Source organism: Procambarus clarkii, chromosome 17 (assembly GCF_040958095.1).
Source record: "Procambarus clarkii isolate CNS0578487 chromosome 17, FALCON_Pclarkii_2.0, whole genome shotgun sequence".
In the NCBI taxonomy this organism is placed as follows: Eukaryota; Metazoa; Arthropoda; class Malacostraca; order Decapoda; family Cambaridae; genus Procambarus; species Procambarus clarkii.
The window spans coordinates 39,668,170-39,687,758 of NC_091166.1; the positions used below are offsets into that span (position 1 = coordinate 39,668,170).

The 19,589-nt window shown below is 44.7% G+C and overlaps 1 protein-coding gene across 2 annotated transcripts in view; it reads right to left on the minus strand.

Moving 5' to 3' along the window:
- The window catches only part of LOC123772405 (tubulin alpha-1 chain), a 30,145-nt gene extending 18,480 nt beyond the window's left edge, over positions 1-11,665 (minus strand). For both annotated transcript variants that reach the window (XM_045765519.2, XM_045765520.2), the window contains exon 1: positions 11,434-11,665. In XM_045765519.2, coding sequence (XP_045621475.2) covers positions 11,434-11,614 — 181 coding nt within the window. In that variant the 5' untranslated portion in view covers positions 11,615-11,665. The remainder of the gene's footprint in view (positions 1-11,433) is intronic.
- Between the last annotated feature and the right edge of the window lie 7,924 nt (positions 11,666-19,589).

Below are 19,589 nucleotides of genomic sequence, written 5' to 3' on the forward strand. Positions count from 1 at the left end.
TATGAGGATCCCCATTAGACTGATTATGAAGAAACGGTAGAAAACATGAGAGTTAATAAAAGTTATAAATAAATAAAATAAGATCTAGAGAGGTCTAAGGCCTTGATATTCAGGGATGTAGTGTTGGAGCGTGTGACCCAGATCCTGTTCCTAGAGTTTATGAGTAGTGCTCACGACTGGGAGCGTCGTTGTCTACAAGTACCTGCCAGAGGTCTTGCTGTGCAGCCCGTCCTCATCAAGTAAGGTCAAATGCTCGTTAATCCAGTCACCAAACGCCGTTAATGAGTGGAAATCGGTTTACACACGACTCACAACTGATGACGTTCGAACATTTCTCGAAAAGGGCTTCGTCGATGACCTCTGTTCAAATCGCAACTCTGTAAATGCTTCACTTACTTACTTTAAATACAAATAATCGCCAACAGAACCTAAATACCTAACCTACGCCTAACCTAACCTACGCCTAATTATACATAGAAAGTTAATATATAATAGTATTAATTTACATATGAGAATAATCCAATTTCTAATACGTATTATGTTATGATTTCTGAATGTGTGTGTGTGGGGAGGACGACCGCCGTTTTAACGAGCTTGACTTGAGAACGGGTGTTACTACATCTCACTGTGGTCGACGTGTTCTGTTGATCAATATATCGCTCTCACAGCTACACTATTCACAAATTTTAATACCATTGCTTATAGGCCATCGAGTTTCTTTCATATTTTTCGTGTTACCGTACTTAAACACGTGGAGGTTTGTGCAGCTGTCCTAGACAATATGAAGGGGAGTACAGAGTGTCAATAACTGGCAACGTGATGCTAAAAGTCGCCATCATACAGGGAGACTAGTCATACAGAGGCATGTGATCAGTAGTCTGCCCTGGCAAACTCTGAGTGTATGAAGGCTATCATCAAGAACACAGGAGTGAATAAGGGAGCAGTGTTACTAAAAGTCCCCATCTCGCAGGATAATTAGTCAGCATACAGGGCAATTTGATCAGCAGGCTGCTCTGGCAAACTCTACGGAAACAGAACACTGCATTTGACTTATTTATTCACAATGCTGGTGATTAGAGGTTCGTGCGTGCATTTACTATTTCTGTCTGCAGAATCGAGCTATTAACTCTTGGACCCCCGCCTCTGTGTGTGTGTGTGTGTGTGTGTGTGTGTGTGTGTGTGTGTGTGTGTGTGTGTGTGTGTGTGTGTGTGTGTGTGTTTGTGTTTGTGCGTGCGCGTGTATGCACGCACGGTTGCTGTGGTGTGTGAATATCGATGTTTGTCATTACAAATCAATTGTTTAGTGGTTTTTCGAAGGTCGCGACAGTGGAGTGAGACGGTCTAGACATCAACAACACAACACACACACCAGCAGGCTCCCACAGCCAGATATCACCATGGACTTGGGGTAAATGAAGCGGGATATCTACCGTCAATGCGGCTGGTACTGCCTCGGTCGCGGGTTCGCGTCGCCTCACAGCCCTAGTGGATGTCCTCATCTACCGTCATGTTAACAGGTTGGATATCTACCGGCCAAAACACGAGGGGACGGAATACATCGAGGTGCTCCCTAGAAGATGGAACTCTCTCAGCCTCCCTGCTGTCCTTTGGCAAGAAGTGTGGCTTCATAAGCCACACTTACCCCGCCTCCAAGTTATGTTTTGCTCAGTTACAACTCCAAGTTTTACACACAACCCCCACTGCACTCTGGTGTAGGTAATGTGGTCCTCCACCACACCCCTCCCTTAACACACACCTCCACCTTGTCCTGTTTGTGTTACTAAAAACTGTCCATAATGACCAATTTACGGATGTTCTGCATGTTTATGGGCAGCAAATGTCATGTGAACTGTCACTCAACAACACAATTATATAAGCATCTTACTGGGTCAATAATCGGGCGAGTTTTATCCCACATGGAGCCATCCCATGTGTCCTATCACATGAGTATGTTGTCCTCCTCAGAGCACATCTCTCGTACGCTGACCACAGTTTCAGCACCTCTCACCTCGCTTCCATCAGCTCCAGGACCATATTTGTGCTAAACAAATTTATGTACATAAAGTAGTGAAACTGCCACGCTGGTGCGTATCCGGCACAGTAGACGCTTCAGGTTGGCAGGCCACACAACCTCGCATATGCTGCTGATGTTACTAGCTTTATGTGCTGCCGCAGAGAAATATATTCACTCTGATCACTATTTCCTTCAGGTAATTTTGGTTGACGCCTGTAGATGTTTCTTTTCTAGATGGCGTGTTGTTTTAGGGGTTCGTGCACCAGACACACACAGACTGCAGACAGACGGTGACCACTGTGGGACACGAGAGAGACAGACAGCACAGACAGACAGACAGGTAACCACTGGGGAGGGGCATAAAGAATGTTATCGACCAGTAAACCAACATTCCGGTGGGCATTCTGGTGGGGACTACCCTTCTCCCCGGCCCCACTTCCACCAAACATAATCTGATGATTACAAACCAGAGGGGAGGGAAGACCTTGTGAGGAAGGAGGAAAGAGGAGGAGGAAGGTGGCGAGGAAGAGAAAGAGGTAATTCCAATAGCAACCTCTGACCTTTCTTGGAAGTCGTGGGGGGGGGGATGGGCCAGGGCCAAGAGGGCCGAAGGGTGATATATTCTACAGTCCCATGAAACTCTCAGGCCTGGTGGAGCCCTGAGAGGGAAGTCATTACGTTACAACTATATAGCATTGGGAAGGGGCCAGGATTTGGGATGGAACGGGGGGAAAAGGAATGGTGCCCAAGCACTTAGACGGTCGGGGATTGAACGCCGACCTGCATGAGAAGCCGTGAGAGCTAACATGCGGGAGCTGAACCCTGCATATTGTACTGTATGGTCCAATATTTGTGTTGTTGTATAGAAGGTGTTACCTCTGTTTTCTCAAACAAACACAAACAGTGGGACCAAACCAAACAAGCACCATAACCCCAAGTGGTGGCATCATAAGCCCCAATTACCCATAATTCACTTCGATTTAATTTAGATCGATGAGGTAATGGCTTGATTACACCTGGCAGGGAGATAAGTCATACTAATTATAAACGGCCACACAGACACGATCTTTAAGGAAATGTTATTATAACTTACTGAGGCTACATATGTACTTAGGAGGAACTACACTCACGGTCATTAGAGTTAAGATGGAAGGGGATATATACACCATATATACTCCACGTATTGGTGTATACACAGAGAGTTGACTTTAGTTCTGGACTATGTTTAGGGCTAAAGTATACTTCCTGGATGGTTAGCACGCTCTTATGGTGGCCTTAATAACCCTCTAGTGAATGATAGGCCTAGAGCCCAATAACAAACCAATTAACACAACCAAATCACCAGAATTTACACGACGCGGAATCATCAGAACATTTATATCCTGAAGACAGGAAACGCTGAAGTGCCTTTTAGAAATGGAATTCCTTTCCTTATTGATCGGATAAGTAAATGGCCGGTCACTTACACAGACGTAACTAGCTTGCATGCAGGGACTGGGATGTGGTGTGACGTCACTGTGGCAGGAGGCGTGGCGTCACTTACAGCTAGTGTGACGTCACTGGCAAATGGTGACATCACTATGGCAGGTGGTGTGACGTCACTGGCAAGTGGTGACATCACTATGGCAGGTAGTGTGACGTCCCTGTGACGGGGAACTACAGGTGGCTGGTTCGGTAACCTGTCAAACACACAAGCAGCGTGTCAGCAAGGCGGACAGTCTGCCTGTTATCATCACTCTTACTATGTCTCCCATTTGTAAACTTTTCTTTAATTTGTTTCTCTCCTTCCTTAGACCCATCCCACGCCCGCCCTACCAGAAAAATTCCTTTACCTTTGTCCTCTCGTCTCACCCATTCCTCCTTTTAATCATCCTCCCCTCACTCACCCATCCCCCCCTGACACTCTCCCCTCAGGTAACCCCTCCCCGCTACTCTCGTCCCCTCACCCTTTTCCTCACCCCCCCCCCTCCCAGCTCCCATTCCAGGTCATCGATTATAAGCCAGCAGGTTGATTCTCGGAAAGACTGATGAAGAATTACACGAAGAGTGGTGCACCCGCTGATAATTCCAGGGATAATGTCATGGTGAGGTGCTGGATAATTCCAGGGATAATGCCATGGTGAGGTGCTGGATAATTCCAGGGATAATACCATGGTGAGGTGCTGGATAATTCCAGGAATAATACCATGGTGAGGTGCTGGACAACTCCAGGAATAATACCATGGTGAGGTACTGGATAATTCCAGGAATAATACCATGGTGAGGTCTGGGATGCTCCCGGACACAGGTTCGAATCCTCGTCACGGCCCTTGTGGATTTGTTCATTTGATGCATCACGTTAGTGTGATCTCTGTGTGTGAGGTGCCTGAATAATTCCAGGGATAACCTTTATCCCTACATTCAGTTGACAGACAAGAATCGCAGCGGTAGCAGCATTGTGTACCAGACCTGACATTGGTCACATTCTGTGTACCTGTGCTCAGGTTCCAGTTCCTTGCCACGCACAATAAGGACTTGGTACCTTCTCCCCAACACTATTTGCTACTCACTTCTTTAATAACTAATTACCGGGGAGAGTTTTGACAGGCCGCCGGCTTCCTCTCCCCGTCGAGGCCATTAGGGATGCTGGCCCTCAGGTAAATTCATGTCAATTAAATTAGTCCCAGCTTGCGACGTGCCACTACAAGGGGACTTTACGAGGATATTTGGACAAGTATAAATTGTCTCGTACACTAGTTTCTTGTGTTATAATGTCGTGTCAGTGAGCCTGGCACCGGTGGACTATCCTACTATTTCACCGGGACCGTCGGGGGGATCGGACGACGACCCTGCCAGAAGCGAGGCCGTCGTTCTATCGACCAGTCCGAGTGGATACTGTAGACTGTAGAGGGAGTCATGAGAGAACAAAGACACTCATTATATCAAACATCATCATAAGCCATATTAATGAATGTCATTATTCTTTCCTGAATCCAGGTAATCTCACCCAGGAAACCTGAATGCACCCCAAGGAATATCACTCCTAGACTGACTCGCATCTGGAACTTGTTCCCTCATCAGGTTGACACACGGGAGGTCAGGTCAACTGGTCACATGAAGACTCTGGCACACAGTTGGCTACAGGTTCATCCTCTTCCTTATATGATTGTTAGAGTTAAATAAAGTTTATTCCTAATGATGCGCATAACAGGCCTATGAAATAAATGGGTCTCTAGGAACAAGTTTCAACTGAGGTGAGGTAGAATCACAGTTCCTGCTTGCAGTTGCACTACGTACTTCAATCGACAGCCCTAATGAACCCTAGTCTTAGTATTAAGAGAGAGAGAGAGAGAGAGAGAGAGAGAGAGAGAGAGAGAGAGAGAGAGAGAGAGAGAGAGAGAGAGAGAGAGAGAGAGAGAGAGAGAGAGAGAGAGAGAGAGAGAGAGAGAGAGAGAGAGAGAGAGAGAGAGAGAGAGAGAGAGAGAGAGAGAGAGAGAGAGAGAGAGAGGAGAGAGAGAGAGAGAGAGAGAGAGAGAGAGAGAGAGAGAGAGAGAGAGAGAGAGAGAGAGAGAGAGAGAGAGAGAGAGAGAGAGAGAGAGAGAGAGAGAGAGAGAGAGAGAGAGAGAGAGAGAGATACCATAATTAACCAACAGTTGGTCATGACTGTCCACACACAATTAACAATAACTCTCTACAAGTAGTGTTAACAACATACTATGCTCACAAGGGTCGGCTCCTGCCACTATTAACACACTGGCTCTCACACTACTGCGTCACCGCCAAAGCAGTGACAACCTAAGAAGTTACTTCATCCACTTATCTATATATTCACGAAACAATATTTTACGCGCAAATATGAACTGAAGGAGTATAAAAAGTGTCAAATTATCCCTGGACCCTAAAACTCCACATGTTTTTAATTACGGACTAAACAAGGCAGTTCCCTTGTTACGACGGCAGTTTCCAGCAAAAATAGGAATAATGGCAACTCACCCTTCTGGTGGTTGCCATTAACCATGAAATTACTTCTTTGTATATATTATTAATATGTTTCTCGGTATAAAGGAAAGTTTTTTGTAAGTTTTCAAACCATCTGCTAAATCATGTACGTTGTGGCGGAGGTTATAACGCCGCGATGGTTCTACAATGACCCGAGTTCGAGTCTCCAATGACCCGAGTTCGAGTTTCCAATGACCCGAGTTCGAGTCTCCAATGACCCGAGTTCGAGTCTCCAATGACCCGAGTTCGAGTCTCCAATGAGGAAGGAATGTTCAGTTGTAATAATTCCCGTTTTCAGTGACAAGAAGTCTGTATTTAGACTGATCGAAGTCCTCCATAGGCCAACATCTGACCTTCCCTAGGGTCCAGCCCACAACAGTTGGCTAACTCCCGGGCAGCTATTTATCTTAGGTGAACAGAGGCATCAGGGCAACCTGTTCTGAGGCGAGTCTCGTTAAACGGCGGCCCTACGCCCTAAGACACATTTATCAACTTAAACGTCCCGGGTACTATAAATAGGTTTTCCTCACGTAAAAATTAATATTATTATATATTAGAGTTCTATGCATAGGCGAAAGTTAGGTCACTCTCGATATAAGCCTATCATGTACTGTATATATAAACTGGCTTCCTGTCCCCCAGACACAATGAATTAGAAAAAATGGAATTATTCTTTTCCCTTCCCCTCTCTCTCTCTCCCTCCCTCTCTCATTCTTCTCCATCCCCCCCCCCCTGCTTCATGTCTCCCCCCCCTCATTACCTGTTACATCGACCCCTTCGTGTGGTTAATTGGAGGTGTGGAGCCCCCCAGGTGAGCCTTGAGTCAGGTCACCGGTGTCAGTTGCTCGCCCTCACCACGCCATGACCTCACTGGCCAGTCAACTCAAATTACTCACCTGATTACCCGTACCTCACTTCAGCCACGGTGAGTCAGGTCACACTACTGTGTTATGATGAGTCAGGTCACGTGTGATGTGTTATGGTGAGTCAGGTCACGTGTGATGTGTTATGATGAGTCAGGTCACGTGTCATGTGTTATGGTGAGTCAAACTTAAGGATGAATTAAAAAAAAAGTCCATTCATGGTTGTCAACCAACAAACTCATACTAAACACAGAAAATACGTACTACATTTTATCTGGAAGCAAATCATCAAACCAAATTCACCTTGAGATAGACAATGTCAACATTCATACTAAAAATGAAGGACAGTTCCTCGGCCTATACATAGACAAGATAATTAACTTCATTACTCATAACACATACCAAAAAGAAATATCTAAAACTGTTGGTATACTCTCAAAAATCATATATTACGTTCGCAGCTCTTCCTTTCTTACACAAACTCGCTAATTACACTTCTTACTCGCTAATTTGTCCTTATCTAACATACGGTATATGTGAAATGTAAATTACTAAAGCCCCATCATCGCTTAACAAAAATCTGCTATTAGAGCAATAAGAAACTCTGTCTTAAGACAGTCTGAATCCGAAGTGTTCAGATTAATGAATCTGAATAATTAAAAACCGCCCAAAGCCGACGGAGAACCCTTAACAGCAGTCGAACGTGGTATATATGTACACCTGCCCCCATGAAGGACGTAGCCTTGCTCTTGTTCGCGTACCACCCGTATTAAACAATTTATCTTTGTGTGTGTGTGTGTGTGTGTGTGTGTGTGTGTGTGTGTGTGTGTGTGTGTGTGTGTGTGTGTGTGTGTGTGTGTGTGTGTGTGTGTGTGTGTGTGTGTGAGTGTGTTGTACCTAATAGCCAGAACGCACTACTTGGCCTAGTATGCAAAACCTGATTTGCCTAACAAGCAGTTTTTTCCTAAAATTATAAATTTAAAAAAAAAATTCTTATGAAATGATAAATCAATTATAAATGATTTTTTATTTGAGTTAAAACTAACGTAGAAATATGACCAAACCAAACCTATCTTAACTTAACCTAAGTCAGTAATTCATGTTCTTAATATAATATTATTAAGCATCATACTACACATAACCGTCTAAGCATACCACACAAAAACTTCTAAGCATACTACACATAACTTTCTAAGGAAACCAATACACTTGAATCTATTCCGATCCTTCTAAAGCGTGCTTTTGGGCAGTAAAATATGTCAGGATAACTTGCAGTATTGAAGCATACTCGTGGGTATGCTATCTCCCCCCCTCCCCCCCAGGGCCCTCACCTGTGGTGAGGGAGAGCAATACAGTGCTATAATGGAGGGTAGCGCATGGTAATCTTGCGTAAGGTCGAAAATACGAGGTAATTGTCGTGCCTGAGCGCCGTTTAGGGCGCTGTCTTCCGGGCCCCGGCCGTCGCTTCACATGGCTATGCTTACCATGTTGGTCATGTTAGCCACATAGCGTCCCAGGACCTTGTGTCCGCTACATAGCGTCCCAGGACCTGCTTCGGCTACATATTGTCTCAGGGCACTGTGTCAGCAACATAGCGTCCCAGGACTGTCAGCAACATAGCGTCCCAGGACTGTCAGCCACATAGCGTCCCAGGACTGTCAGCAACATAGCGTCCCAGGACTGTCAGCCACATAGCGTCCCAGGACTGTCAGCAACATAGCGTCCCAGGACCTGCTTCGGCTACATATTGTCTCAGGGCACTGTGTCAGCAACATAGCGTCCCAGGACTGTCAGCAACATAGCGTCCCAGGACTGTCAGCAACATAGCGTCCCAGGACTGTCAGCCACATAGCGTCTCAGGACTTCGTGTCAGCTACATTATGGCCTGGTTGCGTGCCTTGGAGGTCATTTGGACTAATAACCTGTTTCATCCTCCTTCCCTTCTTTTTCATAATTTCTTTCTCGTTTCTTCCTTACCTTCCTTTCTTGCCTTCTTTCTGTCTCTTTATCTTTTTTCCTTCCCTTCCTTACCTTCTTTCCTTGTCTGTGTTCATTTCTTTCTCTTTAATTTGCTTTCAATTCTATCTTCCCCCCTCTTCTCTTTCTGTTCCCTGTCTTTAGTTTCTTTCTTCTTTTCCTTCATCCTCTTCCTTCCCCATCACCTCCTTCTTTCCTTTCATCCACATCTTTCCCTGTTCCCTTGCCTTCTTGTCTTCATTTCATTCATTAATTGTCTTTTCCGCCTTCCATTCATTTTCATCCTTCTTTCTTTGCATCTCATTCCCTTCCGTCCTTTCCTTATTTATTTCCCTCCTTTGTTTACTTCTTTCCCTTCATTCTTTTCCCTTTCATTATTTTTGTTTTGTTGTTTACTTTCCTGAATTTCTGTTCTTTATGTATATAATTATGTTGTGTAAGTGGTGTTGTATGTAAGCCTAGCGCGCCTGGCCCGGCTTGGCCTGGCCTGGCCTGGCCTGACCTGTCCTGGCCTGGCTTGGCCTGGCCTGGCCTGGCCTGGCTTGGCCTGGCTTGGCCTGGCCTGGCCTGGCCTGGCCTGACCCGGCTTGGCTTGGCCTGGCCTGGCCTGACCCGGCTTGGCCTGGCCTGGCCTGGCCTGACCCGGCTTGGCTTGGCCTGGCCTGGCCTGGCCTGACCCGGCTTGGCTTGGCCTGGCCTGGAGCCACCAGTGTCAAGTGGGAGTATTGTTTCCGGGTTGGAACACACGCGACCATGATGGGGTTGCTGGTCGTGGCCCTTATGTCACCTTTTACCTGCCCTTGCACGCACACACTCACACACACACACACACACACTATAATGACACTTTTCAGAGTAAATAAATATATCCCGTGTTAAATAATTAACTTATTTACTTGCAACTCCGATACAAAATTTATCCAATTTGTTAAGCCTAGAATGCTTTAAGACTATGAAATATATTGTGTCTTCAGGGCTATATATCATCATGAAATGTATCAACCTCATCAGGGCAAATGGGAGGACCTTTGACAAGCCGCCGGGTTCCTGTCCTCGTCGAGGCCACTAGTATTAGTGACCCTCAGGTAAAGTCGGGTAAAATTATTCATTAACAACTCACGTATTAGAAATATTTAATTTTACATTTTATTTTAAGTAATAAATAAACTTTAATTTGTAAATCGTTCTATAATTTTATTCATAAATGGTTTACCTTTATAACAGCCTTCCTTTCCAAAATTAAGTAAATTCCAACTTATACAATGAAAAATACTGTACAGTAATATTGCTTAGTATAATTATGCATTATATACAAAAATGCCAATGATCATATGACGTGACACTGAATCAGTGGAAACAAGACAAGACAAACAACAACAATTGTTACAATTCTAATGACATTAATATATATATTACAAAAGACAGGAGACACTGTATAGTAGTCTACCCTTCCTAGGTATATATATAGCTTATATAGTTTATATTAAAGTTTTTTATAGAAACTTAAATTTAACAAATTTAACAACAATGCTTGAAATATAATACTTGTATTGACAAATAAGGAAAATTATTATGATACATAAAATTAGAAAGATGAGACTTCCATTTACTAAATACTGTATAACAATTACTTAATAATGTCAAGCACCCAGCTATGGGTATTCTTACTATATGACAATTATTTTTCAGATGAAACTAACAGCTTAGGACATAATGTATTAGATTTCTGAAACGGAAAAACAGAATCGATGACGAATGTGTACTTATTGTGAAGGGTTCGTTATATAGAGTTGACCGCTCCGGAGGTGGCGTCGCGCCAAGGTATGTTATAGGAGTGATCTGTGCTCGTAAATGGTTTGTTGACTCGCGACCTAACTACCAAGAAGGCGATAAGAAGGTAACATCTAAGAAGTGCCGTAAATGCTTCATTAATCCGGCCCCTTAACTGCCCCTCCCCCCTGTTTACCCAGCAGTAACTGGCGACCTGGTTGTAGTCAGAGAAGGCTGGAGGGAAGGCTAGTAGGGTGAGGCTTAAGATAAGCCATGGGTTGGGAAAACTCTTAAGCCCTTAAGAGTCTTTAAAAAACTCTTAAGATCTATTTAAGAAATAGATTTATTAATCTGGAATCAATATCACGGAGGAAGCAGCCCGTCCTCATAAAGAAAGACCAAATGTTGGTTAATCCACCCACCAAACCCTTGTTTATGAACGAAAAACACATTAAACACGACTCACAGCTGACGTTCTCTGTTCACATCGTACCTACATAAATGCTCCACCTATTTACTACAAATACAAATAATTACTTACAGAATGTAAACATCTAACTTTACCTAATTTCTGCCTTTTAATATATAATGTTATATACATATTTAAAATACAGATTTTTCAGTAGAGAGTAAGTTATAATGGATGAAGGTGTGTGTGTGGTGGGCCCCAGCATGGACGATCACACCCAGGACGAGACAGATGGCACCTGACTAGGCTGCTGCTCATTTGTCCCACGAAGCTTCACTATTACCGTCTTTTTGTTTCACTAAATTTTTGGGCAATAGCATGCAAATTAGAGTGTAATGCGAGGAGAGGTATGGAGTACTCACCCACCACGGTGGGCTCCAGGTCAACGAAGACCGCTCTGGGGACGTGCTTGCCCGTCCTCGTCTCGCTGAAGAAGGTGTTGAAGGAGTCGTCGCCGTAGCCGATGGTTTCATCAGTAGGCATCATGCCGTCTGGCTGGATGCCGTGCTCCAGGCAGTACAGCTCCCAGCAGGCGTTGCCCATCTGCACCCCGGCCTGACCCACGTGGATGCTGATGCATTCTCGCTGTCGGTACGGAACTGTACGTTATAAGACAATAATGAAGTCGTACAATGGGATCGAACCAACGCATCTCAGGACAGAGACTCACCAAGTGTTTACTCAACTAGTTAATTATGGCAGCTTTGTTTACATTTATTAAACTGTTTATCGACTCCGAAGCAATATGAAGTATGAGGTTGTTTATAACAATATTAAGCTTGGATTGTGTAGTTTCGAAACTCATAAACAGATAAATATATATATAAAAACGGCCATGATTAGTGGAAAGATGTACTGGGTCCGTATGGATCAAGGCCTATTGATCTATACGAGGCAGCTCCTACTGGCCATGCAAGGACGCTTACAGTGACCCATGTATGGAAACTTATATTTATACTCACCTGAACCACCCACGTGCATTATGCTACTAAGCTGGGCTGTGATTCACGTCAGACTGCAAGCAGCTGCATCTAACAGCCTGGTTGATCACACCACCAACAAGGAGGCAAGCACACACTCTCAGTCTCACTGCCTAAATTTCTAACCCATTTAAATGGAACAGGGAAAGAGAATGAGGGTCACCACCGCATACAGGGCTGGGGGGGGGGGGGGGACTGGGAGATACTACCTGCTAGATGATCAACCAGGGGGGGGGGCTGGGAGATACTACCTGCTAGATGATCAACCAGGGGGGGGGCTGGGAGATACTACCTGCTAGATGATCAACCAGGGGGGGGGGCTGGGAGATACTACCTGCTAGATGATCAACCAGGGGGGGGGGGCTGGGAGATACTACCTGCTAGATGATCAACCAGGGGGGGGGGCTGGGAGATACTACCTGCTAGATGATCAACCAGGGGGGGGGGGCTGGGAGATACTACCTGCTAGATGATCAACCAGGGGGGGGGGGCTGGGAGATACTACCTGCTAGATGATCAACCAGGGGGGGGGCTGGGAGATACTACCTGCTAGATGATCAACCAGGGGGGGGGGGCTGGGAGATACTACCTGCTAGATGATCAACCAGGGGGGGGGGGGCTGGGAGATACTACCTGCTAGATGATCAACCAGGGGGGGGGGGCTGGGAGATACTACCTGCTAGATGATCAACCAGGGGGGGGGGGCTGGGAGATACTACCTGCTAGATGATCAACCAGGGGGGGGGGCTGGGAGATACTACCTGCTAGATGATCAACCAGGGGGGGGGGGGCTGGGAGATACTACCTGCTAGATGATCAACCAGGGGGGGGGGGGCTGGGAGATACTACCTGCTAGATGATCAACCAGGGGGGGGGGGCTGGGAGATACTACCTGCTAGATGATCAACCAGGTATTTGAGGATTTCAGCAGAGAACTGAAGGAAATGAAGGACACAATACAAAGCCTCCAGAGTCAACGTTAAGCAGCTAAGGATGAGATCAAAAACAACTCTAGGAGAATCCCAGTCACACCCAGTATGAGTCAATCAACCCCCTGGAAACAAGAGATGAAATTGATGGAGGGATTTTTCCAAAGGTGCCCTCGTTTGTGGAAATGTTACAAAGCAGCCCAGATGCCATGTCTGCTTTGAAAGCAGCCACTTCCCAGGAAGCTGCAAAGTGCACTAGTCAGCTACTGGTAAGAAAGAGAGCCGTGGTAGTTTATGGAGTTGAGAAGCCGGAAGGCTCCACCCAGGAGTGGAGAAGGAAGGACCGAACAACTGCGACAAAGGTCCTGGAGGATTTACTTATGGTGGAGGCTGATATCAGCATAGAGAAGGGTTTCCAGGCTCGGTGGTTACAAGAAGGAAATGAAGTGACTGATAAAGATGGTGTTCATGAACGAGGCAACAAAAGAGGCACTCTTATCCAGGAAGAGCAATCCTCTGAATATAAGGGAATACAAGGATGATTTTCTGCAGAGGAACATGACAAGGGAAGAAAGAGAGACAGGGCAGTAGAAACAAGAAAGAGACGCAAGGAGAGGAAGGGTAATGGGGAGCCACAGGCTTCAGATCAGCATCTTCAGTAACTTAAGAGAGGAATGAGACCCCTTCAACGGCAGGCCAGTGTCCCCCAGAGAGGAATGTAACAGAAGTCACCCACTGTCCCACCCCACAACTTTTCTCCCCCAATCACCACCTACTCCTCTCCAGCCTTTTGAGACTCTTCAGCCCATGACCTTTTTCCCCTATCACATGCCCTCCTTATTCCCCCTCCCCTGCCCTCCCGCCCCAGGTCTTTCCCCTTCCATTTCCCTCCCAGTTCCCCTATTCCACGCCCTCACTGGCCCCCTCACCCCAGACCCTCTCTACCCTAATATTCAAGGGACACCAAAGGTAACTAAGGCTGGACAACAGAGAGTCAGCTTCAAAGTAATGAACTGAAACAAATGGATTACAAACAATGCAAGTGAACGTGGGAAAAGAGCACAAGATGAAAACCTGGATATAATAGCACTCACTGAAACAAAACTGTCAGTTATCATAACAAATGCAGTGTTTCCACCAGGACTACACAGTAATAAGGAAAGGGAGGGAAGGAAGGGGAGAAGGGGAATGCCCTATTGATAAGTAAGGAATGGAGTTTCGAGATGGTTATGTCAGGCTGCAAGGGGTTCAGAGACTACATAACAGGCACCATTATGATGAAAGGACAAAAACAATATTAGTACCTGTGATATATATAACCCTTCACTAAATGACAGAGAACCCAGACAAGAGTATGACAGAAACAACATGGCAGTTAATACCATAATTGAAGAGGGCAGGCAGCCTTTGTCGCCTGTAGAAATCAGTCCTGCCTGCTTATCATTGGAGACTTCAACCACAGTAAGATAGACTAGGAGAACAAAGAATTGCATGGAAGCGCAGAATGGAGAACTAAACTTTTGGATGTGGCAAAAAGACACGTTTTAAGCAGGCATATAAGGGAATCCACAAGAATGAGAGGCAATAGTAACATCGCAGCCTTCCACAGAAAATGGTGACGGGTGCGCTTAACAGATGGCGTTGATATCACCACAGTGTAGATCACTTGTGTGTTTGTGCAGGGGGGGGGGGGGGGGGATTGTACAGAGTCGATAACGAGGACACCAGTAGACTGGCTGGCCTAAAGACCCTGTAATGAGAGCTCGGGTGACTGTATGGGACACCAGGTGACTGTTGAAGGGACCAGATGACTGAAGGAGAGGTCAGGAAAGTTTAGAGAAGGCCTAGGTTTGGCTTCCTATAATCAGGGACAAGAAAAAACAAGAAGCTTGTTAGTGGTTATTAAGGCGCCCCTAGGCCTAGAAAATCTTGTTAAATCGTTTAGAAAATCTAGTAAACCGCCTATAAAACTAGAAAATAGAGTAATCTGCCTAGAAAAGCCTGGCCCTAATTATTATCCACGTAGGAGACTTCAGCCCTCCTAGTCTGAAGTGGAAGCAAGCAACAAGTCAAAATAAGGTAGTAGGCTCAGGAGACCATCCAGCACCGACTGTGTCGCAGAACAATCAAAACCGCCTAATTATTCAGAATGCTAGTACCAGAGCAAAATTTTAAGCCATAAGCACGAGTCAAGATTCACCGTTCTCTCACAGCACGACTGTGCTGTGAGAGAACGCAACGTACAAAGGGCTAACCCCACGAACTCAAGCCACCCACCTAACCTAACCTAACCAAGGCGGGACCAAAGAGCCAAAGCTCAACCCCCGCAAGCACAACTAGGCAAGTACTGATGCTGAGATTGAGGTGCAAGATGGGGATAATACTACAGACTTGCATTACGGGCTATTCATGCCCGTGCCACCTCTTAATTGGCTTAATCTTCATCAATCAATCAATTGACTTGCACTCCCATGACCCATGTCGCTCTGGGCGTGATTAGCGGCTTTATTAAGAAAATAGCAAAACTATATCATGTATCAATACAATGTAATATAACCAGTACATATTATTATTTTTAATAAGAACCCGGGGCGCAGTGGTAACACATTCGCCCCGCAGTTCACAAGCGATTTGCTCTAGGTTCGTATCCTGACCGGGGAGGATTGACTAGGCGCCAATAACTTAACTGTTCCCGCCTATGTTCACTCAGAAGTGAACGATTGGTGGTGCGTATTCCAGGGAAAACAAGTAAGGTTATCATGAGCTATGGGAAGGAAAAGGTCTCAGCTTGCTATGAGGAGTCAGAGGTCGCCTGTTCCTGTATTCACCAGCGTAAAATAAGAGAAAAAAAACCGTCATCATGCATAGCTGCGCACGCACATGTCTCTGTGAGGGTGCGCATGTGTTCCTGACCTTGTTTTCGCCCGCATGCGTTTGTGCCTATGTATGTCTGCATGTATCTGTGACTATTTTTATGAATAAGCAAGTGTATTTATATGCTTTCCACGCGTTTCAAAACTAAATTAATATACATTTACTTATAATACAGGAGTGTATTTGCTATTGACAGACTATACCTCAGGGGGGGGGGGTTACCCATGGTAGTACTTACAGTAACATTTAGTCGATAGATAGTACCAGTAGTCATGGTCCCCCAGATAGTACAATTTTGTACTATTAGTTTTATACTCCAGAAAAAAAATTAAAGCTAAAAGCAAACTTAAATACTCCTAGCTAGGCCTAGTACATGTGCTATACTAGGATATAATATATGCACAATATTAGGCCTAGGATTGTTGGGAGAGGTTAAGTTAGGTTTTATATTGATGTTACCGATAAAAACAAATCGTTTATCCAAATTCAATAACACAAAAACCTACTTTCTTATGGTCCATCGCGTCATATTGGTACTATCGACCAAATGTTACTGGAAGTACTATTATTTTAGGAGGATATAGTATACATATATCCTCAGTGTATAATGACAGTGTGAGGTGGGTGGTGACAGTGTAGGAATGCTGATCAATGCTTGGGTAATATATCTCTCCAACACTGCTTACCTAGACACACATCTCTCCTCCTGAACTTACCCTCCGCTGACCATTTTCTTGGTTGTGTTCTGGGGTTAGATAAACGACGATAATATCCGCAGGTTAGTAGTGTGTGTGTGTGTATGGTGGAGAGTGCCAATGAGAACGGGGCAGGAGCACACTTGTCGATGGGCGAGCACTCTACTGACTGGCCCCGGTGTCACCTGCACACCTAATGCCGCCGCCTCGGCCCCGCCCTACAGTATGGCTCCCCACCAATCACAACACGGCGCTACCGCCATCCGCCACTCACAAGCCGAGGCTGGGCAATGTGGGGCGGAGCTTGTGTCGAAAGAAGCTGCCTGCATATTTGCACCAATTCCTGCAAATATAACCTCCAGCTGACTTATGTGCAAATTTTGCGAAATGCGTCTGGGAATCCATAATAAACTAAATATACTTTTTTGGTCATCAGCCGGCTTGAGTTTGTAATACAGGATAATAATTAACCTAAGACTTGCAGAGTTAATGCATTTAAAGCCTAATATGTTAAGTCTTGTCCTTAAGTCATTATAATACATTCCCACTTGCTCTAAATTCCGTGAATACTTGGTCTAGTTCTGCAGTGACGCAAACACCATTACATGTTCACGCAATGCGGCTAAACAACACCATTTAGGGAGGAAGGTTGAGAGCTGGAATAAAGTAGGCCGGAGACTGCCACAGGTGGATCCTTTTGGGCCAATATCTTCCCTCTTATTTCACTGTTATATTACAAAAGCTATTTCTCGTCAGCTTCCACGAATTTATTATATTAATCAATGTGCCTTGTATTAGCTGAGGATGAAGTTGCCATTTTTGGAGCTGCTTCCATGGGAATGTTTCCAATGTTACTCGCGGTAATTTTGATAGTAGGACGTAGTGTCATAATTATTAATATACAATACTTTTTACTTCACGTTACTTTACTTTCGTCCCATGTATCATTTGATCGCGTTGCCACCAGTTATAGAATACACATATCATGTTGGTGTTTTCTCGTAGCTCGTCACACGTATATTATTTTGGATTGCCAGAAAGCCTTTGACACAGTACCACACAAGAGACTAGTGCACAAGCTGGAGATGCAGACAGGAGTGAAAGGTTAGGTACTCCACTGGATAAGGGAGTACCTAAGCAACAGAAGACAGTCACTGTGAGGGGTGAGGTCTCAGAGTGGCGAGGAGTCACCAGTGGAGTCCCCAGTGGAGTCCCACAGGGATCAGTCCTTGGACCTATATTGTTTCCGATATATGTAAATGACCTCCCAGGGGGAATAGATGCGTTCCTCTCAATGTTTGCTGATGATGCAAAAATTATGAGGAGTATTAAGACAGAGTAATAGTATGAGGCTACAAGATGGCCTAGACAAACTGAAGGAATGGTCCAACAAATGGCTACTAAAGGTCAACCCAAGTAAATGTAAGGTAAGAAAGTAGGCAGAGGAAATAGGAGGCCAGACACTGGATACCGAATGGGAGACGAAGTCCTTCATGAAAAGGAGAGAAAGTTCTAGGAGATGATACATAAAAGAAGATATGACCAAACCATACATCAGAAAATGGAGAAACGACGACTTTTCGGTCCATCCTGGACCATTATCAAGTCGAATATTTCCTCTATGAGTCTTGCCTATCTCCTTTAGTCATTATGAATATCTCGTTTAGGAATCCTGAATATCTTATAGAAGTCTTGGGTATCTTCTCTAAGAATCTTGAATATCTCTTTTTAGGAGTTTTTAGTATCTCCTTTTGGAGTCATGAATATCTTCTAGAAGTCTCTGATATCTCCTCTAGGAGTCCTGGATATCTTCTACGGAAGTCTCGAATATCTTCTCTAGGAGTGCAAAATATTTCCTCTAGGAGACTGGAATATCTCACCTGAAGACAAATATCTCCTCTAGGAGTCTTGAATATCTTCTCTAGAAGTCTTGAATACCTCCTCTAGGAGTCTTGAATATCTCATCTAGGAGTCTTGAATATCTCATCTAGGAGTCTTGAATATCTTGTCTAGGAGTCTTGAATATTTCCTACAATTTTGCATAGGTCAATGATCGCTAACGTGTTGGCACTGTGCATGCACCTACCTGGAAGGTGGTTCACCAGACACGATGCCCTACAAACACAAAACGTAACTGGCCTTATTTTCCCCTTGTTACAACTTGAAATAAAGTTGTTACATCTTTTGGAATAACTTTTTATGATGTATTAGAATGTTGTTACAACTTGCTATATTGGTTGTTACAACTTGTTAAGAGGTTTTAAAATTTGTTCAAATGTTGTAGTCTTGTTGTGTGTTTGGTGGATGTGCCCTCAAGAATTTTTCCAATACATTATGGTGGATGATCCACCATGATTATGGCGGATGGTGGATGACCAGTCTCTGTGGTGTAGTGGTAAGACACTCGCCTGGCGATCTGCAGGCGCTTTGTCCTGGGTTTGTATCCTGGCCGGGGAGGATTTACTGGGCACAAATCCTTAACTGTAGTCTCTGCTTAACTCAACAGTAAAAATGGGTACTTGGTTGTAAAAACAATTCTTCGTGGGGGTTGTATTCCAGGGACTATAGGATTAAGAACTTGCCCGAAACGCTACACGTACTAGTGGCTGTACAAGAATGTATATTCAAAGGTATGATGACCAGTCATCTAGGTATACAATACTTAACCAAACACCAGTAATGAGTTGTAAACTCGAGCTGAGTGAAATTGAAATCAGGTAATCTGAACAATGCACCTAATTTTTCTGTGGCTGTGTAAGCAGTTTAAATGTTGATGCTATGCCAGCTGGATGGCATCCTCCAGTACTCCCTAGTAACATTATGACCCTGCAGGGATTGCCCAAAATGTTGCATGGCACTAAACATTCCAGAATGTCACCCAGCCTAATTCAATGCTACAGTTCCTAACTAAACATGTACAAACTTTTCTTTAGGAGCAACCAATTGAGAAGCTCAAAAATGTGCTTCTCCAGCTCTGGCATAGGATGTGGCTCTTGAATTTTCCTCATCATACTCCCTACATGTAAATGGCATAAAATTG